Raw genomic sequence first — 27,873 nt, forward strand, 5'->3', positions numbered from 1 at the left:
TGCCTTTGAACCTATTACTAGCCTTTTCTCTATCTTACGCATCAAACAAGTATAAACTCTCTATCTTGTGTCTCACAGCACTTTGTAAGTGCCTCTTTATGACACTACACATTCCTGAATATAAACACAAAGTCCATTCTCTTAATTAGATTTAAACTCCTGCAGGGAAAGCGCTTCCATCACTTATCTTGGCATCTTCAACCCCAAATACAATGCAGGTAAGCACTTCATAAATACTTGTTAAATGTGCAATGATTTAATAATGTAAATATACTAAAGTTACACTGGGCTTTGGTTTCCAGACATTTCAAGGCAGTTATCACTTGATTACTCATCTCCACAGAGCTTAACAATATACGTTGACAATCTCCCTATTAAGGAACATTCATTTAAGACATTTTCAAAAGGGCATGAAATATCAAACTTTAAAAAGATACGAAAAATGGTTAATCTTTACAATATACCCTATATATGCTGCTGCTGCTAAGTCACTTCAGTCGTGTCCGACTTTGTGCGACCCCATGGACAGCAGCCCACCAGGCTCCCCTATCCCTGGGATTCTTCAGGCAAGAACACTGGAGTGGGTTGCCATTTCCTCCACCTATATATGCTAAATTCAGGTAAAGAGTTACACAACTTACCCTAATACAGCTGAAACAACAGAGCTTGGAGCAATGAGGACACAAGCGCGCATCCCGCAGTTTCTCCATGCAAATGAAGCATCGGAACACCTCAGCAATGCTCTGAAAACAGTAAAAAGAAGTTAAAGCTCACCAGACTAGGCTACTGAATCAAGAGCATAAAGCATGCCTGCAATAATTCATTCAACATTTACATTTAATTTTGGATTCACAACGTCTCAGTTTCAACTATATTCTATATACGATTGGTTAGTCAAGGTCCAGGTACCTCAGAACATCTCCTGAAGGAAAAAAATGCCTCCATTTTTCTAAGCTTCACAATGATCCTAGTATAAGCAAAGAACATGGAATTCAGACATAGACTTCTGCACAAATATTCTCAAACAATAATTACAATGGCAAGAATCTGGCTGCAGCCCAAAAGTCAAAATATTAAATTACAGGAGTTAACATAGATTATGATAGCCACTAGAAATATTTTTGAAGTTTATGATAAAAAAATCCTTATGATGTATAACAGTAACAAAAAAAAAGGCAAACTATATGACTGAATGAACACTATGAACTTGTTGCTTTTTCTGCAAATTCCCCAAGGGGAGTGGATTGTGTTCATAAGTTTTTTAAGTATAAAAAGATCCATTAATGGCAGCATACTTTGATCAAGAGGGAAAACTATCCTGAATCCAGAAATCTGAATTTCTGCCACGATGTTCAAACCAACTAGCAATTTATTTGAGCCTGAAATTCTGCCTGTACTGAGAATTTTGGTGGCAGCTCTATGAAGGCTTTGGGAAGAAAAAAAAAACTACATAAATAGAAGGAACAATATTATGCTTGCTAGTTTGAGATGAATCCATTTAGGAAGTATCTGGCAAGAAAACAGATATAATTAAATGTAGGTTATTACATATTGTAAGTTTATTTTTACAGTACTCACATTTATTTTTACTCCATTCCAGAGGAATTAAAACGCTTCTAAAAACCAAGGTGAGGTTACAAAACCTTTATAATACTTTTACAAGAGGAATTAAGGAGAAAATTACTCATGAGTCTAACCATGACTCTGCAGGACCAGAATCTGTGAGATGCAGACGCTGGGGGGGTGGGGAGATAGGACACAAAACGACCACTGGATGAACAACTAGTTTCAAGTGGAGTACCCAACTAATATAGTTGTCCCTAATTAAGAATCAAGGATTTAGTATTTTAGTAATTGGAAGGTTCAAATTTTGACAATTATTAATATTATATAATTATGTCCAATAAGCAATCTTTATGTTCCTAGCCTTAAAGTCAGTATCCCAAACATTTGAAAACATCGTTTACAAGACTCAGATAAAAAGAACAGGTTGCTCTTTACACTACAATCAAACAGGATAGTAAGAGTATATCCTCATTCAATCTGGGAAGGGCAGATGCCTACAGAATGTACAGCGGAGAAGGGAATGATTACCCATTCGGAGGGAGATTCGGATTCGCTCAGAAACTCGTGAGAACTGGTCGCGAGTCGCAAGGGCACGACCATATAAAGAATTTGCAGTTTTGCGCTGAAAACGCTGTACATTGCAAAAACCCCGTGGGGATGAGTACCAGTGCCAAGACATCCTGAAAACGACCGGATACGCACCACCTGACTGCGGGAACTGTCCGACCACAAGGCGCCCTTGAGGGCTGCACAACGAGCACCGCGTCCCCCACACTGGGTCAGCCCCTCCACAGCAGCAGCAGTGGGGCGGGGGTGCCCCACGAGAGGGTGGACTAGGACGGGGCGCCCCGAATACAGAACGCTCAGCGGGTGACGAGGGAGACTAAGCCACCACCCTCCTCAAGCCCCCTCACCTCCACACTCTGTTCATCCATTGCCCCCTTCTCTCGGCGGGGCCCTCGGAGACCCGCGGAGCCCGTGATCTGACCGATAAGGCGCAAGCCCGAGGTCGCCAGGTCAAACTGCCCCGGAGAACCGCCAGGCGCCCGCCTCAGGGGGCTCCGACGGCAGCCACACCTGCGCGCCCCATAGCTTCACGCTCCGCGCCAGCTACCCCCACTTCGCCATTTTCATCCGGGCGCCAGCCCCTGGGCGCGGTGGGAGGGTGAGCGGTAGCCCGCAGCTCCTCTCCTCCCGGCTCAGCGGCTCGCCAGCGACCGCGAGGGAGCCTCGGCCCACGTGACGCAGGCGCGCGCGTATCGAACTGCTGCCGGAGTCCGGCGGCGCTGGTCTCCCGCGAAGAAGGTGCTGCAGGGAATTCGCAAACACTAACGGTAACCAGGGCAGCGGAAGGCGCGGCGTGAGGAAAGGCGCGGCGCGCGCGCACGCATGCGCGCAGGCCGCTGCGCTAAGGGAGCGGGCCAGAAGCCGGCGCTTAGTTCCCGCGGTGCGGGAGCGCACACGAGATTTGGCCGTTCGAGGCCGCCGGGTTGCGTGCCTTAGGTCTGGGTTAGCGCAGGCGGAGGAGAGCGCGGCGCTGGGCCGCGCCCCGCCCCGCTCGGGGAGGGGCGGGGCTCCACTCCTCTCAAACTTCTGAGCGCCAGAGGCGGGAGCCACCTGGAGGGCTTGGGGGAAATGCAGACTCCGGAGCCACACCCCTAGGTATTCGGATTCTAGGGTGGGGCTCCACGAAATCAGCGTTTTTCTACTACTCTTGCTGATTGGGCTGCAGGTGGCTTGTGGCCGCAGTTTGCAAAACCGTGGTGTAGAGGACTCGTGGCTGGTGATTCTTGCTCGAGAAGCAAACCTAGATTCTGATTTTTAGGACTTCCGCCCTAACTACTGAAGCAAAGCTCTAGATTGTGAAGCCCGGAGCGGTAATTTCAGTGTCGGGCATGGGAAGATGGGACCTTGTATTGTGTAGCCGGCAGCCTCCCCCATGCAACCACTGCCGCCCTGCATTACTTGGGGCTTAAGGTGAGCTAGAGCCTTAAGACTGGAAAGTGCAAGGGTTTCACCTGCGTTCAGCTTTCCTGTATCGGCGTCTCCTTTCTACAGTTTTCTAGGTAAAAAATGTTGAAAGATTGCAGGAATTGAAGGTATGAGACAAAGGATATACATAAAATCCTTCATTTGAACTAAAATGTTCCTTTCCAGTTTCTTGCAAAACTGTTAACACTTAACCTAACTGAATGCACGTGAACAGAATCAGCAATAATTTAGGAAGTTGTTAAATATCAAGGCATTTGGACTTTCTTGTAAGTAGTGGGCATAACAATTTTTTCTTTAATGGCAGGAGCCATGGACAAAGATATAATTTAGGAATAATTGTGCCTGAAAAATCCTTTCACCAAAAATTATTTATGGCCTTGGAACTACATAGAGGTGATAGTTGCTCATCTTTTATACTTAAATGCCTTCTATTGAACATTTTAATAATGGTTAATTTTTACCTCAATTTTTAAAAATGCTTTAATATTAAATAGTTTATTTAAATACTGGATCAAAATGGCTGGCTTCAAAATGTAATCATTAATAAACTATATGTGCACCTGTGGGGGAAAAAACTTGTAGGACACAGTATTATATTACTTGGGATTCAGAGTAATGAGAAGGGGTCTTTGCAACCCTGTAGAGCAGAAAGCAAAAAAGACAAATTACAATCTATGATAAATATTAAAATAGGTTCTTGTGCTAATAGATGTATCTGCCCAAGAGCCCCAAACTGTTTAAGATTAATTGTAATAGTTCTCAATAGTGGAAAATTAGAAAACCTGAACAACTAATGAGGGGTCATTGCTTGTTGGCAAAGTCAGATACTGGCTCACTTAAGCAAGAAGAAAACTTGGCTGGGAGGATACTCAACTACCCTGTGTGGTTGGGAAACCTGTGGTCAGCTCTACTAGAATTCCTTAAGGGAAGGAATGATGCTAAAGCTGAAACTCCAGTACTTTGGCCACCTCATGCGAAGAGTTGACTCATTGGAAAAGACTCTGATGCTGGGAGGGATTGGGGGCAGGAGGAGAAGGGGACGACAGAGGATGAGATGGCTGGATGGCATCACTGACTCGATGGACGTGAGTCTGGGTGAACTCCGGGAGTTGGTGATGGACAGGGAGGCCTGGTGTGCTGCGATTCATGGGGTCGCAAAGAGTCGGACATGACTGAGCGACTGACCTGATCTGAAGGGCATGCCTTGCCATCCTCCTCTTTTCCCCCTTTCCCCCATCTCCTAATTTGTCTCTTGTAGTGTGCATGCTCAGTCAAGTCTGACTCTTGGTGACCCCCATGGACTGTAGTTTGTCAGACTCCTGTCTATGGAGTTTTCCAGGCAAGAATACTGGAATGGGTTGCCATTTCCTCCTCCAGGGGATCTTCCCAACCTAGGGATGGAACCCAAGTCCCTAGTGTCTCCTACACTGCAAGCGGATTCTTTACCGGGGCCAGCTTAAATGCCTGTCAGTGAGGAACTGGTGAAAAAAAATTATGGTAAATTCATATATACAGCTGCTCAAAAGAACAGCAGATGTGACATGAAGATATATTTAAAATGAAAAAAGACTAAGTGCAGCTACAGTACAGTGTAAGCTGTCAGCCTATTTTTGTTTAAAAATGATTTTTGATTTGTATATATATTATAGAAACATCTGAAAAAGTTGCAACTGTTTGGGAGAATAGGCATACTTTTATTTTGTTAATTTCTTAAAGTTGTATTTAAAATACAACCTAATACTTAGGGCATAAAAAGACTAATAGTTAAATGTGTGCTGTTCTTAGTTGTTCAGTCATGTCCTACTCTTTGTGATCCCATGGACTATAGCCTGCCAGGCTCCTCTGTCCATGGGGATTCTCCAGGCAGGAATACTGGAGTGGGTGGCCATGCCTTTCCCCAGGAGATCTTCCCAACCCCGGGATTGAACCCAGGTCTCACGCACTGCGGGCGAAAACTTTACTGTCTGAGCCACCAAGGAAGCCCTAAGAGAATAGTCACATAAGAGAAAACAATCATACAGATGAGAAATAATAATGGTCTAAACTCGGTAGACAGTGAAGGTAAAATGAATTTTGTATACAATAAACATCTAAAAAGTTACAGATTAACTAAGAATATAAAGAAATGGATGCAAACCTTAATTCCACCTAACAGAATAGTGGCTATTAACAAAATAAAGTCAGTTAAGTATTCTGGACACATTCAATTTGAATATTCAGGTCAAGGTTTTTACTGGAAATCTGGATCTAGGCCTGCTTGGTGGCTCAGACAGTAAAGAATCCACCTGCAATATAGGAGACTCAGGTTTGATCCTTAGGTCAGGAAGATCCCCTGGAGAAGGGAATGGCTACCACTCCAGTATTCTTGCCCAGAGAATTCCATGGACAGAGGAGCCTAGCTGACTACAGTCCATGGGGTTGCAAAGAGTCAAATACGACTGATGAACTAACACTTTCACTTCTAGTGGAATAAGTTATACTTGGAAATCATTCCCCAAAGAGGCAATAAATGAACCCTGGGAAATAAATCAATATATAAAGTGCAGAGAGAACAATTTTAAGAGGGATGAGGGGAAGAACCAACATTTTAAGGTAACTTGTGAAGGAAGTCAAAGGAAAAACATCGTTGTTTCTTTTTTTTCCCCCTGATCGCAAGCAAAACACTTTAACTCCAGTAACTTGTTAAGACCTCTTTGTGATACCACCATTTTTCAGTCCCACCAATCAACATCTCATCCCATAGTCATAACATGACAGGAATTTCCTCAATATTACTTGCCTGAGTACTGAAGAAGAGTAGTATATGTTACTAAAGTGTGACTTATTTGTAATTTAAAGGTTAGGGTAGTTTCTGTTCTCCAAATATTCAGAATAGACAATTTTAACTGAAGCTACTCTTCCAACCCTGTTTGTCAGCTATTATAAGTTTATTAATAACATAACAGAAAAAATTCTTATTTACAAAAAAGTATAATTCTGTAACCTGCAAATTAACATTTGATTCACTTTTCCTGGTCTTTCAATATCTTGTTTTTATTACATATATGGAAATATGTATTGAACTAAACCAAATATCAAAACTTAATACTTCACCATCTCATTGTACTTCCAGTCATCCTGACACACACACGTTAAGTGATTTGCTCAGGCTTGTACAGCTAGAATTTAAAACCTGCTTTTACATCTCCAATATCTGCTTCTCCTCTCAACTTTTTAGCAGAGCTTCCAGCATTTCCCAGAACATTAACAGTGATAATTTATTGATAACTTGACCTCCTAGTGTATACCATACTTGCCATTTAAAAAAAAAAAAAAATAGGGACATTGGTGCACACATACACACAAAACTGGTAAACAGTTGCAACGATCCTCTCATTTCAGTTTCTTAGCTTTCACAGACAGTAGGTCCCCTACATATGAACAAGTTCCATTCTGAGAGTGCGTTCCTTAAGTCCAGCTTCTTTGTTAAGTCCAACAAAGTTAGCCTAGGTGCCCAGCTAACACAATCAGCTATACAGTACTGTACTGTAATAAGTTGATAGTAGTTTTCACACAAATAATACATATGGAACAAACACAAAGAAATAAAACATTTTTAATCTGAAAGTACAGTATCTTGAAAAGCACAGTAGTACAGGACAACAGGGGCTGGCATCGAGTGAACGGGCATGAAGAGTTACTGACTGGAGAGGGAGAGGAGGTGGGAGAGGGTAGAGCTGGAGGGGCATCAGCAACAGGAGACGGGCAAGCTGCGATTCCATACCTGCAGTTGCTGGCACAGGTTCTGGTTCCTTGCTGGATTTAATTCTGTCTACCTTCTTGAAAGAACAATCCAGTGATGTCTGAGTGGTAGCTCTTTTTTTCTCATCATAGATGCCACGGTAGCACTGGATTACATTCTGAATGGCTGCTGCAACCTTCATGTTCCATCCTACATTCGGGGCCTGTGCCTCAAAACCCAACAGTGCCTCCTCAAACAGAGCTAACTTATGTGATTCGAGGGGAAAACACACGTTTACGTCTTCGAACGCTCACAACTTGAAGGTTCATATATAGAGATTTACAGTAGAATGAACTGAACAACTACAGTAATGCAGACTAGAGGAGAACAAAGGTATATTTCAGGTCCCTGAAATGTGACAGGGACAATCAGAAACAGCATTAGAAAGCAGAGCTCACGCTCAACATTGGCAGGCAGAAGGAACAGGACAAAAATAAAAGTGAAGCTGTCACAGAAAAGCCAGCTTTCTACTAAGTTAGGTATTGTGGGAGACAGTTAAGTCACATATTAGCAGTCTCACCAATAAGGTGACCACATCTGCGATCAGAATTTTCAACAATAAAATTATTTACATATGTATAATATAGTACAAATATTTTTCTAACCTTTAACTTCCCAAGCATGTTCATTCACATCTGACTGATAATACGTAATATTGTTTTGCAATAGGTCAGTCAGGACATCTGTGTTATCCCAGTTATACAGAAACAGATACAAAATGGTGTTGGGACTTCCTTGCCTGAAATTACTAAGCATGTGTGCATATATTTTTAAAATCTCTTTATTTCCATTCTGCCTGCCCTTCTCTTGTATCCCCCTCTTCTGTGGAAGGCATCACTATCCAGTCACCCAAGCCAAATCTCCTTTGTCATCTCCCGACCAATAGTCATCAATGTTAACAAGACATCTTCCTAAATTTCTGGGATTGATTTCTTCCCCATTAGAGTTCCTTTTGGCAAGTCCATTTCTTCCTCATAAGTCTGACATGTGAGCTCTTAATTGCTCTGCTGCAGTTTTCTCTTCTTCAGTCAGTGGTAACAACTAGAAAACAAATGACAAAATCTTTATTTCAGAAAAGCTTAAAAGAACAAGGTCCTACTATATAGCACAGGGAACTATATTCGGTATCCTGTGGTAAATCATGGAAAAGAATATGAAAAAAAAGACTAAGACTGAATCACTTTGCTGCACAGCAAAAATTAACACATTGTAAATCAACTATACTTCAATAAGATAAATTTTTTAAAAGTTAAATAAAATCTTTAAAGGCTGTTATACTAATTTCTGCTTTGTAACACCAATAAATGTTTCCACAAGTTCACACTAGGTATATAATGACAAATTTATAAAGGCAAAGAAAAAATACATATTAGCTATGTACATACAAGTTACTTTGATATTTGAGTTTCCGAGGAACTCACAATTAAATTGAAGAAACAAGACAAAGAAATCAAACAATTTAAGGACTGTAACAGAACCAAAGAAGTCACATCTGAACATATCCAAAAAGTATTTTGAAAAAGAAGTGTGAAAAAAAAAATAGTCTGGAAGTTTCTTCAGAAGTAGAGACTCGGATTAAATTTTGAAGGATAATTAAGATGCTTTTATCTGCAAGTAACAGAGATGCATATGAAAATGGATAAATAAAATGCATTATCACTGCACAATAAGTACATAAGGGCAGGTTTCAGGGCTGGTTTATGAAGCAGCTCAACAATGTAAGGACTCAGGTTTTTTCCATCTAACAGCTCTGATATCCTTTATTCTCAGGCTGACAGGAAAGTGACTCCAGGTATCACTTCTATACACAATGTTTAGAACAAGTAAAGCTTTCTCTCCTCAGGGGTCTCTCAGCAGTAAGGAAACTCTAATTTCCTATTTCCAGACTCCCCCTCCTCACATATCATTTGGGTTACAAACCCATTCCTGACCCAATATTAGTTAAAGGAAAATCCGTTCCCCTTGCCAATCAGGCACATCCCTGAAGCTAAGGATAGCGCCACTTTTACCTCAGGCATGAGTCAGGAATAGCACACATCTCAAGAGAGTCAGTAATCTCTTACACAGGAAGGGAGAACGTGCTGAGAAAACAACCAGCGAACCAAATCCACAAAAGCAGGTAAGAGCAGCAAAACCAAACGGGAGAAGAGAAGCTGAAGGGAAGTTGTAAGGGGCTTTCACAGAGCACCCACAAATAGGCTAGCTGAAACAAAGAGTTAATGAGGAAATAACAGGAGGTAGGACTTGAAGAATCACTCACATGGTTACAAATCTGCCTAACTATATAGGTCATCTCTAGAGAGACTGTCAAATCGGGAACACCTCATACCCACAGAATCAGAATCTCCAGCGCAATGCTGTCCAATAGACCTTTCTGTTATCCTGGGTATATTCTGTATCTGCATTGATGAAGGACTGTATTCATTTAATTACTTTTAATTTTAATTCATTAATATACAGCCACATTTTGCTATTGGAGACCCCACCTGGTTTGGCTCCTCAAGCCAACCATTTGCCCAAAATGTTCACATGGATAAAACAAAAACACTTACTGCAACTCAAATAGTGACAAAATTTCCCTCTTCTATCTGAAAAACAGGAAATGATATTATTCTGGCAAGACTTTGTTCTCCATGATTCCATGTTTTTCTTTGTGATCTCTGAAATTCAAGAGATTTCAGACCATCTGTTTAATAAAACTTCAAAGAGTTTTTCCAGGAATTAACTATTCTAAAATACATAGAAATTTTTCTTCTTTAATACAAATGTTTCAGAGCTTTGATGGAATAACATACATTCAATCTTTAATGCATTTTGAATTTTCTATTTATTGCTATATTTTTGTTTGGTGGGGGGACTGTTTTGCTATTTTCTATTTGGAACAAATTTGGTCCTTTCTTCTTTTGATAGTCACCTTTATAACTAACTATATTTAAACGTCAGTGTCTTAATAGCAACTAAAAAGATCAGGAAATTAATATGTATTCCCTACCATCCACCTCCTTTTCTGTTCTCATATCCCTATTTATTATTATCAATTCCAAGTTTTTTTATTTTTTAGTATTATCAGTTCAAATATATATTTTCTGCCCTTCCAAATGAAAAACCACTCACCTTGATAAAAATCATAGCAATAGAAGAGTTTTACTTTCTGTTTGCATTCTGCTGTTTATAAACAATGTACCATTTGCTCTAAGTAGACATCCCTTTCTTGTTCTTCATGTTCCCCAAATAATTGTAAAAGCCCATTCGGTTACTCTAGAAATTTTCAGAATCCTCAGCTGAAAATCCTTTGGATTTCTTAACTATTCTCACAGTTCTGACCCTATGTCTAATATACCTCTTTTATACATGAAATTCCTTTACATGTTCTTTAAACTCTTGGCTCATAGAACTATTTGAGCCATATAATTATGGTTATATAACTCTTTATAGATGCCCTTCCCTTTTCTTCCACATTTCAATCATAAAAATTTTCTCTGAACTTTCTACTATTAATACTATCTCATATTTAAACTAGTAGGCCCAAGACCAACCATATCCAACATTTCCCAGCTTGGCTATCATTGATTCTAAAACATGATCTCCCTTTACCTTTAGCCATTTCTCCTCTTTTTTTTTTTTATGTGGATCATTTTTTTAAAGACTTTATTGAATTTGTTGCAGTATTGTTTCTGTTTTATGTTTTAGATTTTTTGGCTGAGAAGCCAAGAGGCACGTGAGATTTTAACTCCCCAACCAGGAACTGAACCTGCAGCCCCTGTAGTGGAAGTGAAGAGTCTTAACCACTGGACTGCCAGGAAGTCTCCATTTCTCCTTTTTGTCATTATCTGATCCAAAATGAAAAAGTTCCCTTAGCTTTCTACCTTTGATGTAATTATTGCTCATTTCAGATAACTAAATGAAAACCTTTACAAATACTCAAATGATTTGACATCCCTGGCTCAGAAGGTGAAGAATCTGCCTTCAATGCAGGAGAAGGGGATATGATTCCTGAGTTGGGAAAATCCCCTGGAGAACAAAATGGGAACCCACTCCAGTTCTTACCTGAAGAATTCCATGGACAGAGGAGCCTGGCACACTATCATCCGTGGGGTTGCAAAGAGTTGGACACAACTGAGTGACTGATATACATCAATATCATTACTACTTTTCTGTACCACTTTTTTTAATCTCAGAAATATGCCATCTATTTATTGTATCCAATGAAAACAATTTTTAGTAAGTATTCAAAAAATCATTTTTCTCTTTGTTCAGTCACCCAAATTTACCATGCGTCAATTAATTCATGGATTTCTATACATACATGTTGATGTGTACATTCAGAACTACACTTAATCTCTCTTCAAGATTTGTTTCCTGGGAACAAATTTATGGACTGCTACTGTCAAGTTCTGATCACATACAATGAAGAATATGTGACTTGGTTTTATTTATAAAAGCTTATCACATACATACTTCCTTTTTGCATTTTATTAATTAGCAGGTGACGAAACACCACCCATACTGTTTAAATGCCTACTCTCTATTCCCTCTGTGCCCTTTTCACTGCCCTCCCCTCTCGCACTATTCATTTCTCCATGACAGATACATTTATGACCTCACTTTATGATTTTAACCAGGCACTGTTCTCTTTTCTTCCATTGGTAATACAAAGAATTCTTGATCTAATCCACCTTTGAGAGTTACAAAGCCCATAATTCAAATATCTTAAGCCATAATTTAGTTCAGACTTGGCAAATAAATACCACGTATGCTGCTCCTATCAACACTCCACAGCAGATACCTTTTTGGCCATGCCCAGACACGGCTCCTTAAACAGCATTCTAAGCAGTTATTACCAGTTAACTGACTGGAGTAAGCACCAGAAATTAAAACCTATTGGACATCTTTTGTCCAGATAATTAAATTCAACTCTATGATTTCATCATGAGAAACGCCGGACTGGAAGAAACACAAACTGGAATCAAGATTGCTGGGAGAAATATCAATAACCTCAGATATGCAGATGACACCACCCTTATGGCAGAAAGTGAAGAGGAACTCAAAAGCCTCTTGATGAAAGTGAAAGTGGAGAGTGAAAAAATTGGCTTAAAGCTTACCATTCAGAAAATGAAGATCATGGCATCTGGTCCCACCACTTCATGGGAAATAGATGGGGAAACAGTGGAAACAGTGTCGGACTTTATTTTTCTGGGCCCCAAAATCACTACAGATGGTGACTGCAGCCATGAAATTAAAAGACGCTTACTCCTTGGAAGGAAAGTTATGACCAACCTAGACAGCATATTCAAAAGCAGAGACATTACTTTGCCAACAAAGGTTCGTCTAGTTAAGGCTATGGTTTTTCCTGTGGTCATGTATGGATGTGAGAGTTGGACTGTGAAGAAGGCTGAGCGCCGAAGAATTGATGCTTTTGAACTGTGGTGTTGGAGAAGACTCTTGAGAGTCCCTTGGACTGCAAGGAGATCCAACCAGTCCATTGTGAAGGAGATCAGCCCTGGGATTTCTCTGGAAAGAATGATGCTAAAGCTGAAACTCCAGTACTTTGGCCACCTCATGCGAAGAGTTGGCTCATTGGAAAGGACTCTGATGCTGGGAGGGATTGGGGGCAGGAGGAGAAGGGGACGACAGAGGATGAGATGGCTGGATGGCATCACTGACTTGATGGACGTGAGTCTGAGTGAACTCTGGGAGTTGGTGATGGACAGGGAGGCCTGGCGTGCTGCAATTCATGGGGTCGCAAAGAGTCGGACACAACTGAGCGATGGATCTGATCTGATCTGATGATTTCATCTACATTAAGCTATCTTTTCTTTCAAAAGCCCCCAACTTTGCTTAATAGTAAATGAAAATGCTACCAGTCTCTTCAATTGGCTGTTCAGGATCTTAGTGCCTAGGTTAACAGCTCATATTCTTTTTCCTACTCTAACATGTCTGTAGAGTTTTACACATAAGCGACAGAGGCTCACAATTAGAAAGATTCTTATACTAAATGAGAAGAGGGTGGAGAATGAAGGACCAGGAATGAAGGTTAGGCCTACCCAAGCTAATCATCCCAACTGAAGAAAAGGAGAATGAAAAAACAGTCACTGGTATAGATGCTTTCTAGATTTCTCAGTCTCATTAGTTCTTATAGGAACCAGCAGAACTGATAGATATGTTAGCAAGTTTTTTCTTCTGCTGTTGCTACATAATCCAAGAAAGCATGCCCCTTCACTAACCATGTCAATTCCACATGCTCATCTTAAAATAAAAGGAGATAAGAGATCTTATACTTCAGGGAATCAAGAAAATCTCATTCTTTATCAATAGTTCACACTGCTGAATTTCAAAATGAGTTACTGGGGATTTATCTTTCAATGAGAAATTCAGAATTAAAATTCTACAAATCCAGCCAATCAACAGAAAGCATTACCTCCAGGTCTGTTTCCTTTTGCAGTTCTTGTATCAAGGTCATAGTCTTATTGAAAGTAGCACAAATGCGGCTCTTAGTCTCTTTCTGCTCCACAGCAATTGGTTTAAAGCGAACATGCAAAGTTTGATATCGAGACTTTATTGCTGACAATTCCTTTAAAAGTGTAACTGGATTTTTCTACATTAGGAAAAAAATTAATATATATTAAATCTGGAAAGGAAAAATAAAGCTTATTTTTAGAATTAAAATATATACAACACATACTACCATCCATTTAATAGAACACTATAAAAAATTACCTAACTATGTGACAGAATGGGAGGAAGGGAAGAAAGAGAGAAGTATAAGACCTAGATACTATTCTCAAGGAATTTAAAGCCTAGGTACAGAAATAACCCTTCTCATATACACACGCACACAAAATAGCAATATTAAACAGCAAATAATGTTACATTAGATACATAATATTTGATGTATAGTTCATAATAATTACACAGTACTTCCAAGACACAATCCTAAATGTTATTCAGAAGGTATTGAAGGAACTATTTTGATTTGTTCTTATAGAAAAGACAACTTGAAACCACTTATCATAAAATTCTTAAATACACTGTCACAGGGCTAAAGTATGTATGAGTACCAATTCAAGGTGTACCTCACTATACAAAATGCATGCCAACTCAAGCAACTGTGTTTATAAATTATGTTAGTTTTTCAAATTAATTTTCAATGTAAATAACCACTGTTCCATAAAGGACATTTCAACTGTGACAGTTCAAAAGTGACGTTTCTGCCACTTAATGATTCTTCTCATTCCTTCGTGGTTCTTTAGCAAACTCTCCAATACTAGGTATTCCAAACTTTCTCCATTCCTACCAGTTCCCATCCACTCATTCTTGACAGAATATCTCACCCCAACTACTTTACTGAGAAGACAGAAAACACCTGGGAGTTTCTGTTCCTGCCTTTTCACCTGAAAATGAAAACATCTAGTCTGATCCTTACTCAGCTCCTAACACTACCACTATTATTGTCTCCTCCCCATATCCTCCAGAACCTTAACATTCCTATATTTCAATAACCTTTTCACATTTCCCTTTGTACAGACTTCCAGTATACATAGATTGTCCCTACAATGAGGGGAAAATAACTCCTCTTGACTCTTGCTTCAAAACTAGCGTCATTTTTCTTACTCCATTTACCACCAACCTTCTAGGTCCTATAATAATATACTTCCTCAGTTTAATAGCCCATAGACTAATCCTTTGCCAAATTATTTTAAACAATCAAAAAGTCAGACCTGTCCTATAAATTTTTTAAACGTTTTATTTTCTATTGGGGTGCAGCCAATTAACAATGTTGTCATAATTTCCGGTGAACAGTCATACATATACATGTATCCATTCTCCCCGCAAACGCCCCCCACCCATCCAGGCTGACTCATAACACTGAGCAGAGTTTCATGTGCTATACAGTAGGTCCTTGTGGGTTATCCATTTTAAACATAGCAGTGTATACAAATCCATTCCAAACTCCCTAACCATCCCTTCCTCCCATCCTTCCCCTTGGCAACCATAAGTTTGTTCTCTAAGTCTGTGTATCTGTTTATGTTTTATAAATAAGTTCACTTATGTCTTTTTAGATTCCATATATAAGGGATGTCATCAGATATTTCTTCTCTGACTTACTTCCCTTAATACGACAATCTCTAGGTCCATCCATGTTGCTGCAAATAGCATTATTTCATTCTTCTTGATGGCCAAGTAATATTCTATTGTATGTATGTACCATATCTTCTTTATCCATTCCTCTGTCCGTGGGGCATTTTGGTTGCTTCTGTCTTGACTACTGTAAACAGTGCTGCAATGAACCCTGGGGTGCATGTATCCTTTGGATTATGTTTTTCTCTGGACATATGCCCAGGAATGGGATTGCAGGGTCATATGGGAGATCTATTTTTAGTTTATTAAGGAACCTCCATACTGTTCTCCATAGTGACTGTACCAATTTACATTCCCACCAATAGTTAGGAGGGTTACCTTCTTTCCACACCCTATAACAATCAAAAAGTCAGACTTGCCCTGTAATTTTGATATCCCTCTTTTTGACTCTCCTTATTTCCTTCCTATTCTAATCTTAAAATGAACTCTGATTTGCACAGAACTATACTATCTTGATTATTGTCTCACTATTCAAATATTTCCTTTGTGGACCCTACCTTATGGCTACAGGCAGAGGCTCAGTTCATGGCCCTCTACTCCTTTCTTCCTTGGAGATATTTTGCTAAGCTTTTGATGATGGAAATGATAAATAAAGATAATTCTAACAGGAATGAATCAGAACAAAAAATCTAATTTAAAGACTGTTAATTCTACAAATAGTGATCAAGACTACACCATGAGCAGTAGAGGTAGGAAAAGGACAGAAAAGCAATATTATTAAAGAAAAGTTAAGAAAACTTAGTAGTACGTTTGATAGGGGCAAAGAAATAATAGATGACACCAAATGTGTAGTCTGGAAAATTGTGTGTATGAGGTAACTAGAGTAGTAAAGTTCACAGAGACAGAAGGTAGAATGGTTGTTGCCAGGGGTTGGGAAGAGGGGGAAATGGGGAGTTATTATTTAATGTATGCAGTTTCAATTTGGAAAGACGACATCAAGTTCTGGAGATGGATGGTAGTGATAGCTGCACAATGATATAAATGTACTAAAACCACGGAACTGCACACTTTGAAATGGAAAAAATGATGAATTTTCTCTTACATATTTTACAACTTTTTTAAAAAACCCAAAAAACTGAGAACGTATAATAGTACAACTGCTTTGGAAAACAATGTAGTAGTTCCTCAAAATATTAAATATAGGGTTACCATGTGCCCAGGAATTCCACTCTTAGGCATATACCCAAGTGAAATGAAATCAAACGTCCATACAAAAACTTGTACATGAATGCTTATGGGAATATGATCATAATAGCCAAAAGGAAACAACCAAACTATTAACTGATCAAATAAATAAGAAAATGTGGTATGGCCATACAATGAAATATTATTCAGCAGCAAAAAGAAATGAAGTACTGATTCATGCTACAACCAGGATGAGCCTTTAAACATGTTAAGTGATATCCAGAAAAGATGAAAACTCCAATTTGAAAAGATACATGCACCCCAATGTTCACAGCAGCACTATTTACAATAGTCAAGACGTGAAAGCAACTTAAATGTCCATCAGTAGATGAATCGATAAAGATGTGGTATACAATGGAGAAAAGACAGTCTCTTCAGCAAGTGGTGTTGGGAAAGCTGGACAGCTGCATGTAAATCAATGAACTTAGAACACTCCCTCACACCATACACAAAAATAAACTCAACATGGCTTAAAGACTTAAATATAAGACACGACACCATAAAACTAGAAGAGAATAGAGGCAAGCCATTCTCTGACATAAAATCATACCACTGTTTCCTTAGGTCAGTCTCCCAAGTCAGTGGAAATAAAAGCAAAAATAAACAAATGGTACCTACTCAAACTTATTAGCTTTTGTACAGCAAAGGAAATCATAAACAAAACAAAAAGACATTCTATAGAATGGGAGAAAATATTTGCAAACAATAGGACCAACAAGGGCTTAATTGTTGCCAAAATACATAAACAACTCATACAACTCAATATCAAACAAAACCCAGTCAGAAAATAGGCAGAAGACTGAAATAGACATTTCTGCAAAGAAGACATACAGATGGCCAAGAGGCACATGAAAAGATGCTCCACATCACTAATTATTAGAGAAATGCAAATCAAAACTACAACGAGGTATCACCTCACACTGGTCAGAAAGGCCATCATTAAAAAGTCTATAAATAATAAATGCTGGAGAGGATGTGGAGAGAAAAGATCCTCCTACGCTGTTGGTAGGAATGTAAATTGGTGTAGCCACTATGGAGAACAGTATGGAAGTTCCTCAAAGAACTAAAAATAGTTACTATATAATCCAGCAATCCCACTCCTAGGCGTATATCTGGAGAAAACTCCAATTTGAAAAGATAAATGCACCCCAATATTCACTGACTATTTACAATAGCTAAGACATAAAAGCAACCTAAATGTCCATCCACAGATGAATGCATAAAGATGTGGTATATGTATACAATGGACTACCACTCATCTATAAAACAGAATGAAATATTCCATCTGCAGCAGCATGGATGCATCTGTAGATTTTCACACTAAGTGAAGTCAGAAAGAGAAAGACAAACATCATACAGTATCACTTACATGTGGAACTATACTCGATAACTTCCAAATAAATGAAGTTATTTACAAAACAGAAACAGACCCACAGATGTGGAAAATCAGTTTATGCTTACCAAAGGTGAAATGGGGTGAGAGAGGGATAAACTGGGAATCTGGGATTAACAGATACATACTATTATGTATGTATTATGTATTCAACAGTACGTGAACCGTGAACTTCCAGATGTTCAAGCTAGATTTAGAAAAGGCAGAGGAATCAGATATCAAATCCGTTGGATCATCGAAAAAGCAAGAGAGTTCAAGGAAAACATCTACTTCTGCTTTATTGACTATGCCAAAGCCTTTGACTGTGTGGATCACAACAAACTACGCAAAATTTTTACAGAGACGGGAATACCAGACCACCTTACCTGCCTCCTGAGAAATCTGTATGCAGGTCAAGAAGCAACAGTTAGAACCAGACATGGAACAGACTGGTTCCAAATTGGAAAAGGAGTACTTCATGGCTGTATATTGTCACTCTGTTTATTTAACTTATATGCAGAGTACATCATGAGAAACGCTGGGCTGGATGAAGCACAAGCTGGAATCAAGACTGCCGGGAGAAATATCAATAACCTCAGATATGCAGATGACACCACCCTTATGGCAGAAAGTGAAGAACTAAAGAGCCTCTTGATGATAGTGAAAGAGAAGAGTGAAAAAGTTGGCTTAAAACATTCAAAAAACTAAGATCATGGCATCCGGTCCCATCCTTCATGGCAAATAGATGGGGAAACAATGGAAACAGTAAAAGACTTTATTTTCTTGGGCTCCAGAATCACTGCAGATGGTGACTGCAACCACAAAATTAAAAGACGCTTGCTCCTTGAAAGAAAAGCTATCACCAACCTAGACAGCATATTAAATAGCAGAGACATCACTTTGCTGACAAAGGTCCGTCTAGTCAAAGCTATGGTTTTTCCAGTAGTCATGTGAGAGTTGGACTATAAAGAAAGCTGAACACCAAAGAATTGATGTTTTTGAACTGTGGCATTGGAGAAGACTCTTGAGAGTCCCTTGGACTGCAAGATCAAACCAGTCAATCTTTAAGGAAATCAGTCCTGAATATTCATTCAAAGGACTGATTAATGCTCAAGCTGAAACTCCAGTACTGTGATCACCTGATGTGAAGAACTGACTCACTGGATAAGACCCTGATGCTGGAAAAGACAGAAGGCAGGAGGAGGAAAAGGCGATGACAGAAGATGAGGTGGTTGGATGGTATCACTGACTCTCTATGGACATGAGTTTGAGCTAGTTCCAGGAGCTGGTGATGGACAGGGAAGCCTGGCATGCTGCAGTCCACGGGGTCACAAAGAGTCGGACATGACTGAGTGACTGAACTCACTGACTGACTTATGTATAAAATAGATAAACAACAGGATCAACTGTATAGCACAGGGAACTATACTCGATATCTTGTAATAACCTATAATGGAAAAGAATTTGAAATATATATATACACACAGACACATATTTTTGTGTGTATAACTGAATCACTTTGCTCTCTACCTGAAAAACTGTAAATCAAATATATTTCAATTTTTAAATAAAATGCTAAACCAGATATAAAAGGCCACATATTGTGTGATTCTGTTTATATGAAATGTTCAGACAGCAAATCTGTAGGACAGGAAGTAGATTAGTAGTTGCTAGAAGCTGGCCAGGGGAGGGGGAAGTGGTTGTTAATGGGGAGAAACAGCTAATAGGTATGGGTTTCTTTCTGAGGTTATGAAAATACTCAAATATTTATTGTGATGATGGCCATACAATATACTAAACTGCTAAAAATTACAATAAACTAAACATACTAAAAACCACTAAATTATCTACTTTAAAAGAGTGAATTCTTTGGTATGTGAATTATAGCTCAGTAAAGCTGTTTTTTGAAAAAAAAGTTGTAGAAGAATAAAACAACTGGAAATGTGATAAAAATGAGAGATAGAAGGTGGGAGAAAAGTGGAAGCCCCAAACAAAATGTCTTCCAGATAGTACTTGAAATACACTGACTCAGATGAGTGCTTTGGCTAATTACCTGGGGTACCACTTGACCAGAATGGGTTGATTTTCTTCAGTAAGAGAGAAAAGAGGGAAGGACAAAGTCAAGTCAATTAAGGAGGTAGAATAGTTAAAACTATACTATAGAATCCTGGCATTCCATTATTTCATGTAAGCAGTAAAAACTGAACATTCACAGTGGTTTCCCAATTTTATTTAAAATTTTATTTTAATTTGAACGTTTACACAATTCCCCCGAAATTTCAATTGTATAATTTTTTTTAAGAAACAGTAAAGTACAATATTTCTTATCTGCTACCAAGTGCTATAAGAGAAAAAAAGAGTACCATAAAGTGATAAATTAATGTTTTACATGCTAAATTAATGTTAACAGACAAGGCTTAAAAATTTCTTTATCTCTATAGGCATGTGTACATATAGTTATAACTTTATGACTTATAAACAGTATTTCTAGTCAATCTAAACTTAGAATAAGTATATAATTTTATACAAACAGTCTATGTATCATCATCTTCCTCAGAGAATATCATGACAGCTAGGATTTCTCCCCTCTTAGTTAACCACTGCCCTAAAAGTATCTATATTCTTTCACAATTTCAGAGGCTTCCACAGTTGTTTACACATTTAGACTCAATAATTCTTGTTTACAGTTTAAAAATAAAAGAGGAGCCACAAATTTCCTTTACTATGAGTATAATCTCTCCAATATTCTGTGACCTAACTTCCAACACAAAAGGATTCTATGAATGTAATCCTTAATAATGTAAATGTTATACTCTACTATTAGAAATACTACCAGAAAATCTTTTAATAAAATATTCTGTTAAAAAGATATTTCTTTTGCAGATTACCTTGCCTGCTGAATCAGGATAATTAGTCTTGATTTCATATTCCAGCCTGTACTGAATGTAGTCCAGATCAGAGTCAGCTTTCTGGAACTAGAGATCAGCACAGATCATTAGTTCACGAACCAAAAGACGTTTCACAAAACATGATACTATAGCTGTTCTTTCTTTTCTCTTTATATTTTTAATATTATATATACTAATTTTGAAAATAGGAAAATAGGAAAGTATATTAAACTTCCATCATCTAGAATACCCATGCTCTACTAAGAATTAACAATGGCTTCAGGAATTACCACCACACTCATCAATTAGGCAGTTTTTCTACCTCTGGAAGGATATGTGGTTTCAAGTTAAAGCACAGAACAAATTTATTTTTAGGGATACTCAGGCTGTTAACACAATTTACAGCCCTATTAACCAAAGAACTATAAATACGTGCCACACAGGCCAGAACTAGAAGGCTTAAAGAGCCATAAATTACACAAGAAAAGCTACATACAATATAATAATGGCGCAGCAGGCCAAGTAAGCACAATTTATTTAACCTGGGTCCTAGCGTGGAACCTTTATCTGCAGTAAACTTCTAAGGGAGAAAAAGGGGGAAAACTGCCATAGGCTGTAAAATACATGTATGTTCATATGGAAAAGTTGGGAAGCATATATATTATTATTAAAAGTGGTTTATCTCTGAATGTGACATAATCTACAAATTATTCTTAATTTGGGAGAATTCTACATCTTTTACAAGATCTTAAAGCATGTACTGCCTTGAATTTATCAGGGAAACAACCATGGTCCTTTGAGTTTACTCTGAAAGGTAAAACGTGATTTCCTCAGGGAAGGTCTCCCATTCCTAGCCCACAGCTGAGGAGACTGCTTTAGGGACACAGTTCAGACCTGTCTGTCAGCTTAAGCTCTGGACTAAAGATTGATTCTTGAAAATGTAAAGCCTTAATGGGAGGGGTAAAACCAACAAAAAGTAGTTCTTAGATCTAATGAGAAGTGCTATACAGATATTTTTATTATACAAAAAGTAAACCAAGGGTTCTACTTTGGAATGTAGAATAAGAAAAAAAGGTTCTCAGAAGTTAAAATGCTTCTAAAGTCAGAAGCTGTCATTATTGAACAAAGTTCAGAAAGAGATAAACTAAATCTTCCATCACTAATAATTTCTCATCATTGGCCTAAATTTGATCAGAAAACTTCAATTAATAACATTCAATTTTTACAACCAAAAACTTTTAGAGTAGAAATAGAAGGGAAAAAAGTCAGTTTTTGTTTTAAAAAAATTTCCCAGGAATCAGTCTGATTTGCATCTCTAACATCAAGGAGTTGCTGAATCAGAAAAACAAATGTATTAGTTCTTTGCAGCTGCTGCTGCTGCTAAGTCACATCAGTTGTGTCCGACTGTGCGACCCCATAGACGGAAGCCCACCAGACTCCTCTGTCCCTGGGATTCTCCAGGCAAGAATACTGGAGTGGGTTGCCATTTCCTTCTCCAGTTCTTTGTCTAAAAAATATTTAAAATGTTTTCCAAAAGTGGAGGCATTTCATTTGTCTTATATACTTGTTACATTAGCTGCCATGATTAAATCTATCAATAATTAGACTTCTTTAAGCATACTATTACTATATATGTATTAATATATGTATATATGTAAAGAAATTCCTGTTGGTATAATTTCCCATATTAAAATATGCTCAAGAATTAACTTTTCCTTCACATGTGGATGGAGAGTAGGGAGAGGAAGTGGGAGGAAGACAAATCAATTAAGCAAAGGCTCTAAGCACTGAAGACCTGATTTAATTGCTGGAATAGACCATAATTCTGTAGCTTTATGTGTAATTTGAGGTCTTATACAACATTCTAAAGCATAACTTTAAATAAAAGATTTTAAAACTAATGTTTTAATCTAAGCTAATAGTTACTACAAAATTCTTAGGATTATGGGATTCGTTACTCCATCCAGGGCTACCTTAAAATAGAATCTCTATTCTAGGAGCCCTTAACCTGATATTCTTAAGCCTATATGTTTTTAAACTTGATAGTTTAGCTCTGCTTAAATTTAACTGGCATAATCCCATAGTCCATTTTACAAAGTCTTCTCCTCAAGACAGTGGTTTCAGCTATGGCTTCATATAATGCCTGGAGGTCCACAAGGTACTAAAAACCACCGAATAGTACCTTAAAGAAGTGTTCCTTCTCTTAAGTAATTTATATTTTAATAAGATACCAAAGAGTATGCTTCCAATCAACAGCATGATGGAGCCAGCTAAATTTTTAGGAATTCTTGTAAGCCCATTGTTAAACAAGAGCATCACTAAAAATTAAATTATTAAATGTACAATTAAATTATTGAAAAAAAATACATACACAAAACCCCAAATTTCCTAGTTTTACTAATTTTACTCATCTATGCTCTTGAGCCCTATCATATCTATACAGTAGGAATATATCACATGCTACTACTGCATGTCTTTCCAGCTCCATTTTCTGTGACATCCTGCTGGTAACCTGAAATCAGATAGGGTGGAAAAATACACAACAGGAAAGCTGGCAAATGCTAAAATTCAGGACTTCCCACTTTCACACAACTGCTGCATTTATATGTACATCACTGCTTCCAAAAAGTCTTTAAAATTCTCTTCCATTTCCCCTTTAAGTAATATGCCCATACTTTTATTTGGAAAATATTTCAGAGAACAAACAGAATTTTAAACAGATTTTTAAAGACAGGGGGTGCAGGGAATAGGGGGTCATTGTTTAACATATGCAGAGTTTGTTTAGCAATGATGAAGCTCTGGAGATGGGCGGTGGCGATGGTTGCACAATGAGAATGTACATAGGCTGCTGAGTTCTATTTTGAGTCCACATTTTAAGTGGTTAAAATGGTAAATTTTATGTTACATGTATTTAACCACAATTTAAAACCTTTTGTTTTGGTTTTTGGTCGCGCCTTATGGCATGTAGATGTGGGGTCTTCCTAGACCAGGGATAGAACCAGTGCTCCCTGCAGTGGCAGCGTGGACCTTCACCACTGGACTGCCAGCTAAGTCCAAAACCTCTTTTTAAAATATAGGAGAAACAACGGTTTGAGAGTAGAATGTTACCCTCCTTGAAGAACTGAAGAGAATATTTTGTGATAATACCTAGGGGAAGTATTTACTTATTAGCAAGTCAGTGGACTATTGCTTGTGAAGTGAAAGTCGCTCAGTCGTGTCCTACTCTTTGCAATCCCATACAGTCCATGGAATTCTCTAGGCCAGTATACTGGAGTGGGTAGCCTTTCCCTTCTCCAGGGGATCTTCCCAACCCAGGGATCAAACCCAGGTCTCCTGCATTGCAGGCAGATTTTTTACCAGCTAAGCCACAACGAAAGCCCAGGCTATAGATTAAACAGGGACAAAAAAGCAAAAAGGATGTCAATGCAATGTTGAGAAACAGAGAAACAGTGAAGAATTCTCTCATCTGAACCCTTCATTTTATAAACGAAGAAGACAGTCTAAGTGACTTCCCTCTACTTCTATTTTCATTACTCTTGTTTTATGTAGTTAGACCAAAGTTATACATGACATCAAAGCCAAAGAGAATCACACAGATGGGGGGAAAACCAACATTAAATGGAAAGTTGTTTTTTTTTTGTTTTAAATCTGCACTTAGTCCATTAAAAAATTCTCTCTGAATACAACCTGCTAGTACGGTACTGAAAAAAAGAAAATAAGAGGATTGAGATACGTGGCAGAAATTCTAGCCCTGGTCTCACTAACAGTTATGTGGCCTCCAGTATCTTCTGTCTCTCTGAGTCTCTCCTATTAAATGAGTTGGAAATCTACTCCCTTCCAACAATAAAATTCTATTATTTCATTATACTACAATAAAACAAGGTTTAATTTATCAAAATGTTAAAATTAAGAAAAGTGTTTCTTCTAATATATAAAAATTTGACATTTGAGTTTCAGATTTTAATGTCTGTATTAAAAACTAGCTTCTACTATTTTATTCCTAAACGAAAATGACTGTTGCTTCCGTTTCAGCTACATTGTTTCTGCAACATGCCCATTGTTCTTCCCAAACACCAAAACCCTATAAGCAATATTGCACTACTCAGAGCTATTTACACAGCAGAGACAATATCGATAGGGTTCTAGGATCTGGTAATAAACAGGAAAATTTTCAGTTACACTGTAGGAAATTTACTAACCAATTATGACAGCCTCCGAAACTCATTAGTGTCTCATTAATAGAACAAAATGATATTGCTGAACTTCATTCACAACCCTCCTCAGTTATAGATTAGCTTCTGGGAAGCCTTGAAAAACAGTGTAGTTGCTATTTAATTAGTTTTAGCTATCTGTCTTATTTTTAGACATATTAGAATATTTAAAATAAAACGTGAATTTTTTTTTAAAGCCCAAGACATTCATATTTCATATTCACAGTTTTCCTCTAACTCAGTAATAATAAATGGGAAAAGTTTTATATTAATCCCAAAAGTGGTAAATAAAAATAGGCAATTTAGCTAGGAAAAGTCCATGGAAATCAATGTTAAAGTCCCAAAGACAACCAAATTACATCCTGACAATTGGATATCCTTGGAAACAGACTGTGGTTGTACAGAAGAAACCATACGAATAAGTAAAAGAACAATTTAGGAAATAATTTAGAGTTTTAAAGAGCATGCCCCGTATTTCACAAGTATATAACATTCTGTAGTACTGGTTTTTATATCCAGCTTAAGGCTTTAGATAAAAGGCACACTATATTACATACCACTAAAATATTTCACAGCAGGATACAACTGCAGTACAGTTTAAAAAATATTTCCTCTTTACAAGCAACCCACAGATTCCCACTGCCACAATAATGCTCCCTTTCAGAAGGACCAGCTCCAAACACATCCTCTTGTGAGAAAGCCTGTCTCAACAGTATCAAAACACAGGAAAACGAAGGTTCTTGCCTTCGTTGGTAAGAGGAGTTGGTAGAGGTATATTCTGGACTCAGTAGCTGAGCTTAGAAATACATTTTCCTTAGACACGTTTTAAGGGAGAATTAGCTATCTTAATACTCCTAGATCCAGGTTAGCTGTATTATCAACCAAAGAATCTACTTAAAGCATGCCTTTCCTTACATTCTCCTCTCTCCAATAAATTTAGAAACACCTTTATCTACTTTCATTTTTCTTTTCATGGTTAAGGCTTCTCGTTTCATGTCTTATATTACAATCATTTGTTTGCATGGTAGTATCCCCGTTTTGATTTCAAGTCTCTTGCTGACAAGACCCTTGTCTTTCCACTTTTATATCCCGAGTTTCTAACATACAGACTAATGTTCAATGACAAAAGGGAACAGATTAAAGTTCACTCACTTGAAAGAATAGCCTGGGAATCCAACCACCCTCTAAAGCCTGTTTTAAGAAGAAATATTTCAAGCTCTTAGCAAGTTGAGGGCCACTTCTAATGTCTACATAATCACAATTGTTTTGTTGTATATTTCTGCTAGAGAGCTATTATCCAGTCTCTTCCAGACAGAACAAACACATGTCTATGCTTGTCTGAAACAGAGAAGCAGCAATAGCAATATGCACAAGCACCCAGTTACAGACATGTTGTTTCAGGCAAATAACAGTATCAAGGCAGAAGAAAGCGTGAAGTTTCAGGCGCATCAGTTCCTATTCTGCAGGTTTTTATGGGACAATTATGAGGGTAGTACACATAAGGCTGATTTTATCAGTTAAAGTATTCTATTGAATTTTTTTTAAGTTTTCAGAATCTTAGGTTATTTATGTTAACTGTGCTATGGACATATACTGGACTACAAGGAACAGATATTCATAATATATAGAATGAACCTGGTTTAGAAAAAACAGTTAAAAATACACCTACAACAGAAGCTATATACACAGTCTTTTTCTTAAATTGTTTATTGTTTGGCTGTGGTGGGTCTTTTGTTGCTGTACTCGGGCTTTCTCTAGTTGAGGCAAGTGGGGACTACCCTTCCTTGCAGGGTGCTGGCTTCTCATTGCGGTGGCTTCTCTTGCTGCAGAGCCCAGGCTCTAGGCACACAGGCTTCGGTAGTTGTAGCACGTGGGCTCACAAGTTGTGGCACACGGGCTTAGCTGCTCCTCGGCATGCGGGAATCTTCCCAGACCAGGGCTCAAACCCGAGTCCCCTGTGGATTCTTAAACCACAGGATCACCAAGGAAGCCCCTACAACACAGTCTTAATTGTCATGGAATTGTTGGGTCTTTCTCTCCTTTTGCATATCTGTCTTCTAATTAAATTACAATGAATATGTATTACACGTATAATAACTATTTTTTTAAGTGTAACAGCTCAGTGGTAAAGGATCCGCCTGCCATGGCAGAAGCCGTAGGGTTGGATCCCTGGATTAGGAAGCTCTCCGGGAGAAGACAGTGGCAACCCACTCCAGTATTCTTGCCTGGAGAATCCCGTGGACAGAGGAGCCTGGCTTAGAGTCCTTGCAGACACAAAGAGTTGGACACGATGGAGTGACTAAACATGCACGCACTCACATTCTGCATACTGTCACTCTTCACTTAAAAATCATTAGTTTCTCAATGCCTGTGAAATTACTTTCAACTCTTAGTATGATTCTTCACAAAAAATTAACATTCTCTCCATATGTACATGTATAACTGATTCACTTTGCTGTACAGGGGAAACTAACGCAACACTGTAAATCAATAAATACTCCAATAAAATTTTTAAAAATTTAAATTTTCTCACTGAAACTTCATATTTTACACCGCAGCCACACTGAATTTCACTGCTTTTTTTTTTTTTTTTTTTTGGTTAATTTATGTTTTTCAATCACTTTATGTTGTTTTACTTTGGCTGCTCTGGGTCTGCCTTGTGGAACAAGGGTTCTAGAGCTTGGGAGCTTCTCTGGTTGCTGTGGGCAGAATGCCTTAGTTGTCCTGCAGCATGTAGGA

General features: G+C 38.3%; 2 protein-coding genes across 11 annotated transcripts in view; both read right to left on the reverse strand.

Moving 5' to 3' along the window:
- The window catches only part of TRIM37 (tripartite motif containing 37), a 151,561-nt gene extending 148,610 nt beyond the window's left edge, over nucleotides 1-2,951 (reverse strand). For 3 of the 5 annotated variants that reach the window (XM_070772568.1, XM_070772564.1, XM_070772565.1), the window contains exons 1-2: nucleotides 2,481-2,951; nucleotides 642-743 (exon numbers count right to left, since the gene is read on the reverse strand). In XM_070772568.1, the coding sequence (XP_070628669.1) occupies nucleotides 642-743; nucleotides 2,481-2,501 (123 nt within the window). In that variant the 5' untranslated portion in view covers nucleotides 2,502-2,951. The remainder of the gene's footprint in view (nucleotides 1-641; nucleotides 744-2,480) is intronic. The other 2 variants (XM_070772566.1, XM_070772567.1) reach the window with 1 other exon arrangement.
- Nucleotides 2,952-7,137: 4,186 nt separating this feature from the next.
- The window catches only part of SKA2 (spindle and kinetochore associated complex subunit 2), a 31,103-nt gene continuing 10,367 nt past the window's right edge, over nucleotides 7,138-27,873 (reverse strand). For 3 of the 6 annotated variants that reach the window (XM_070772578.1, XM_070772573.1, XM_070772576.1), the window contains 4 exons: nucleotides 20,924-21,010; nucleotides 13,758-13,934; nucleotides 12,442-12,561; nucleotides 7,138-8,380 (listed from right to left, as the gene is read on the reverse strand). In XM_070772578.1, the coding sequence (XP_070628679.1) occupies nucleotides 12,445-12,561; nucleotides 13,758-13,934; nucleotides 20,924-21,010 (381 nt within the window). In that variant the 3' untranslated portion in view covers nucleotides 7,138-8,380; nucleotides 12,442-12,444. Of the gene's footprint in view, nucleotides 8,381-9,891; nucleotides 10,000-12,441; nucleotides 12,562-13,757; nucleotides 13,935-20,923; nucleotides 21,011-27,873 lie in introns of those variants that run through there. The other 3 variants (XM_070772575.1, XM_070772574.1, XM_070772577.1) reach the window with 3 other exon arrangements.

The sequence above is a fragment of the Bos indicus genome, chromosome 19 (genome assembly GCF_029378745.1).
Source record: "Bos indicus isolate NIAB-ARS_2022 breed Sahiwal x Tharparkar chromosome 19, NIAB-ARS_B.indTharparkar_mat_pri_1.0, whole genome shotgun sequence".
NCBI lineage: Eukaryota > Metazoa > Chordata > Mammalia > Artiodactyla > Bovidae > Bos > Bos indicus.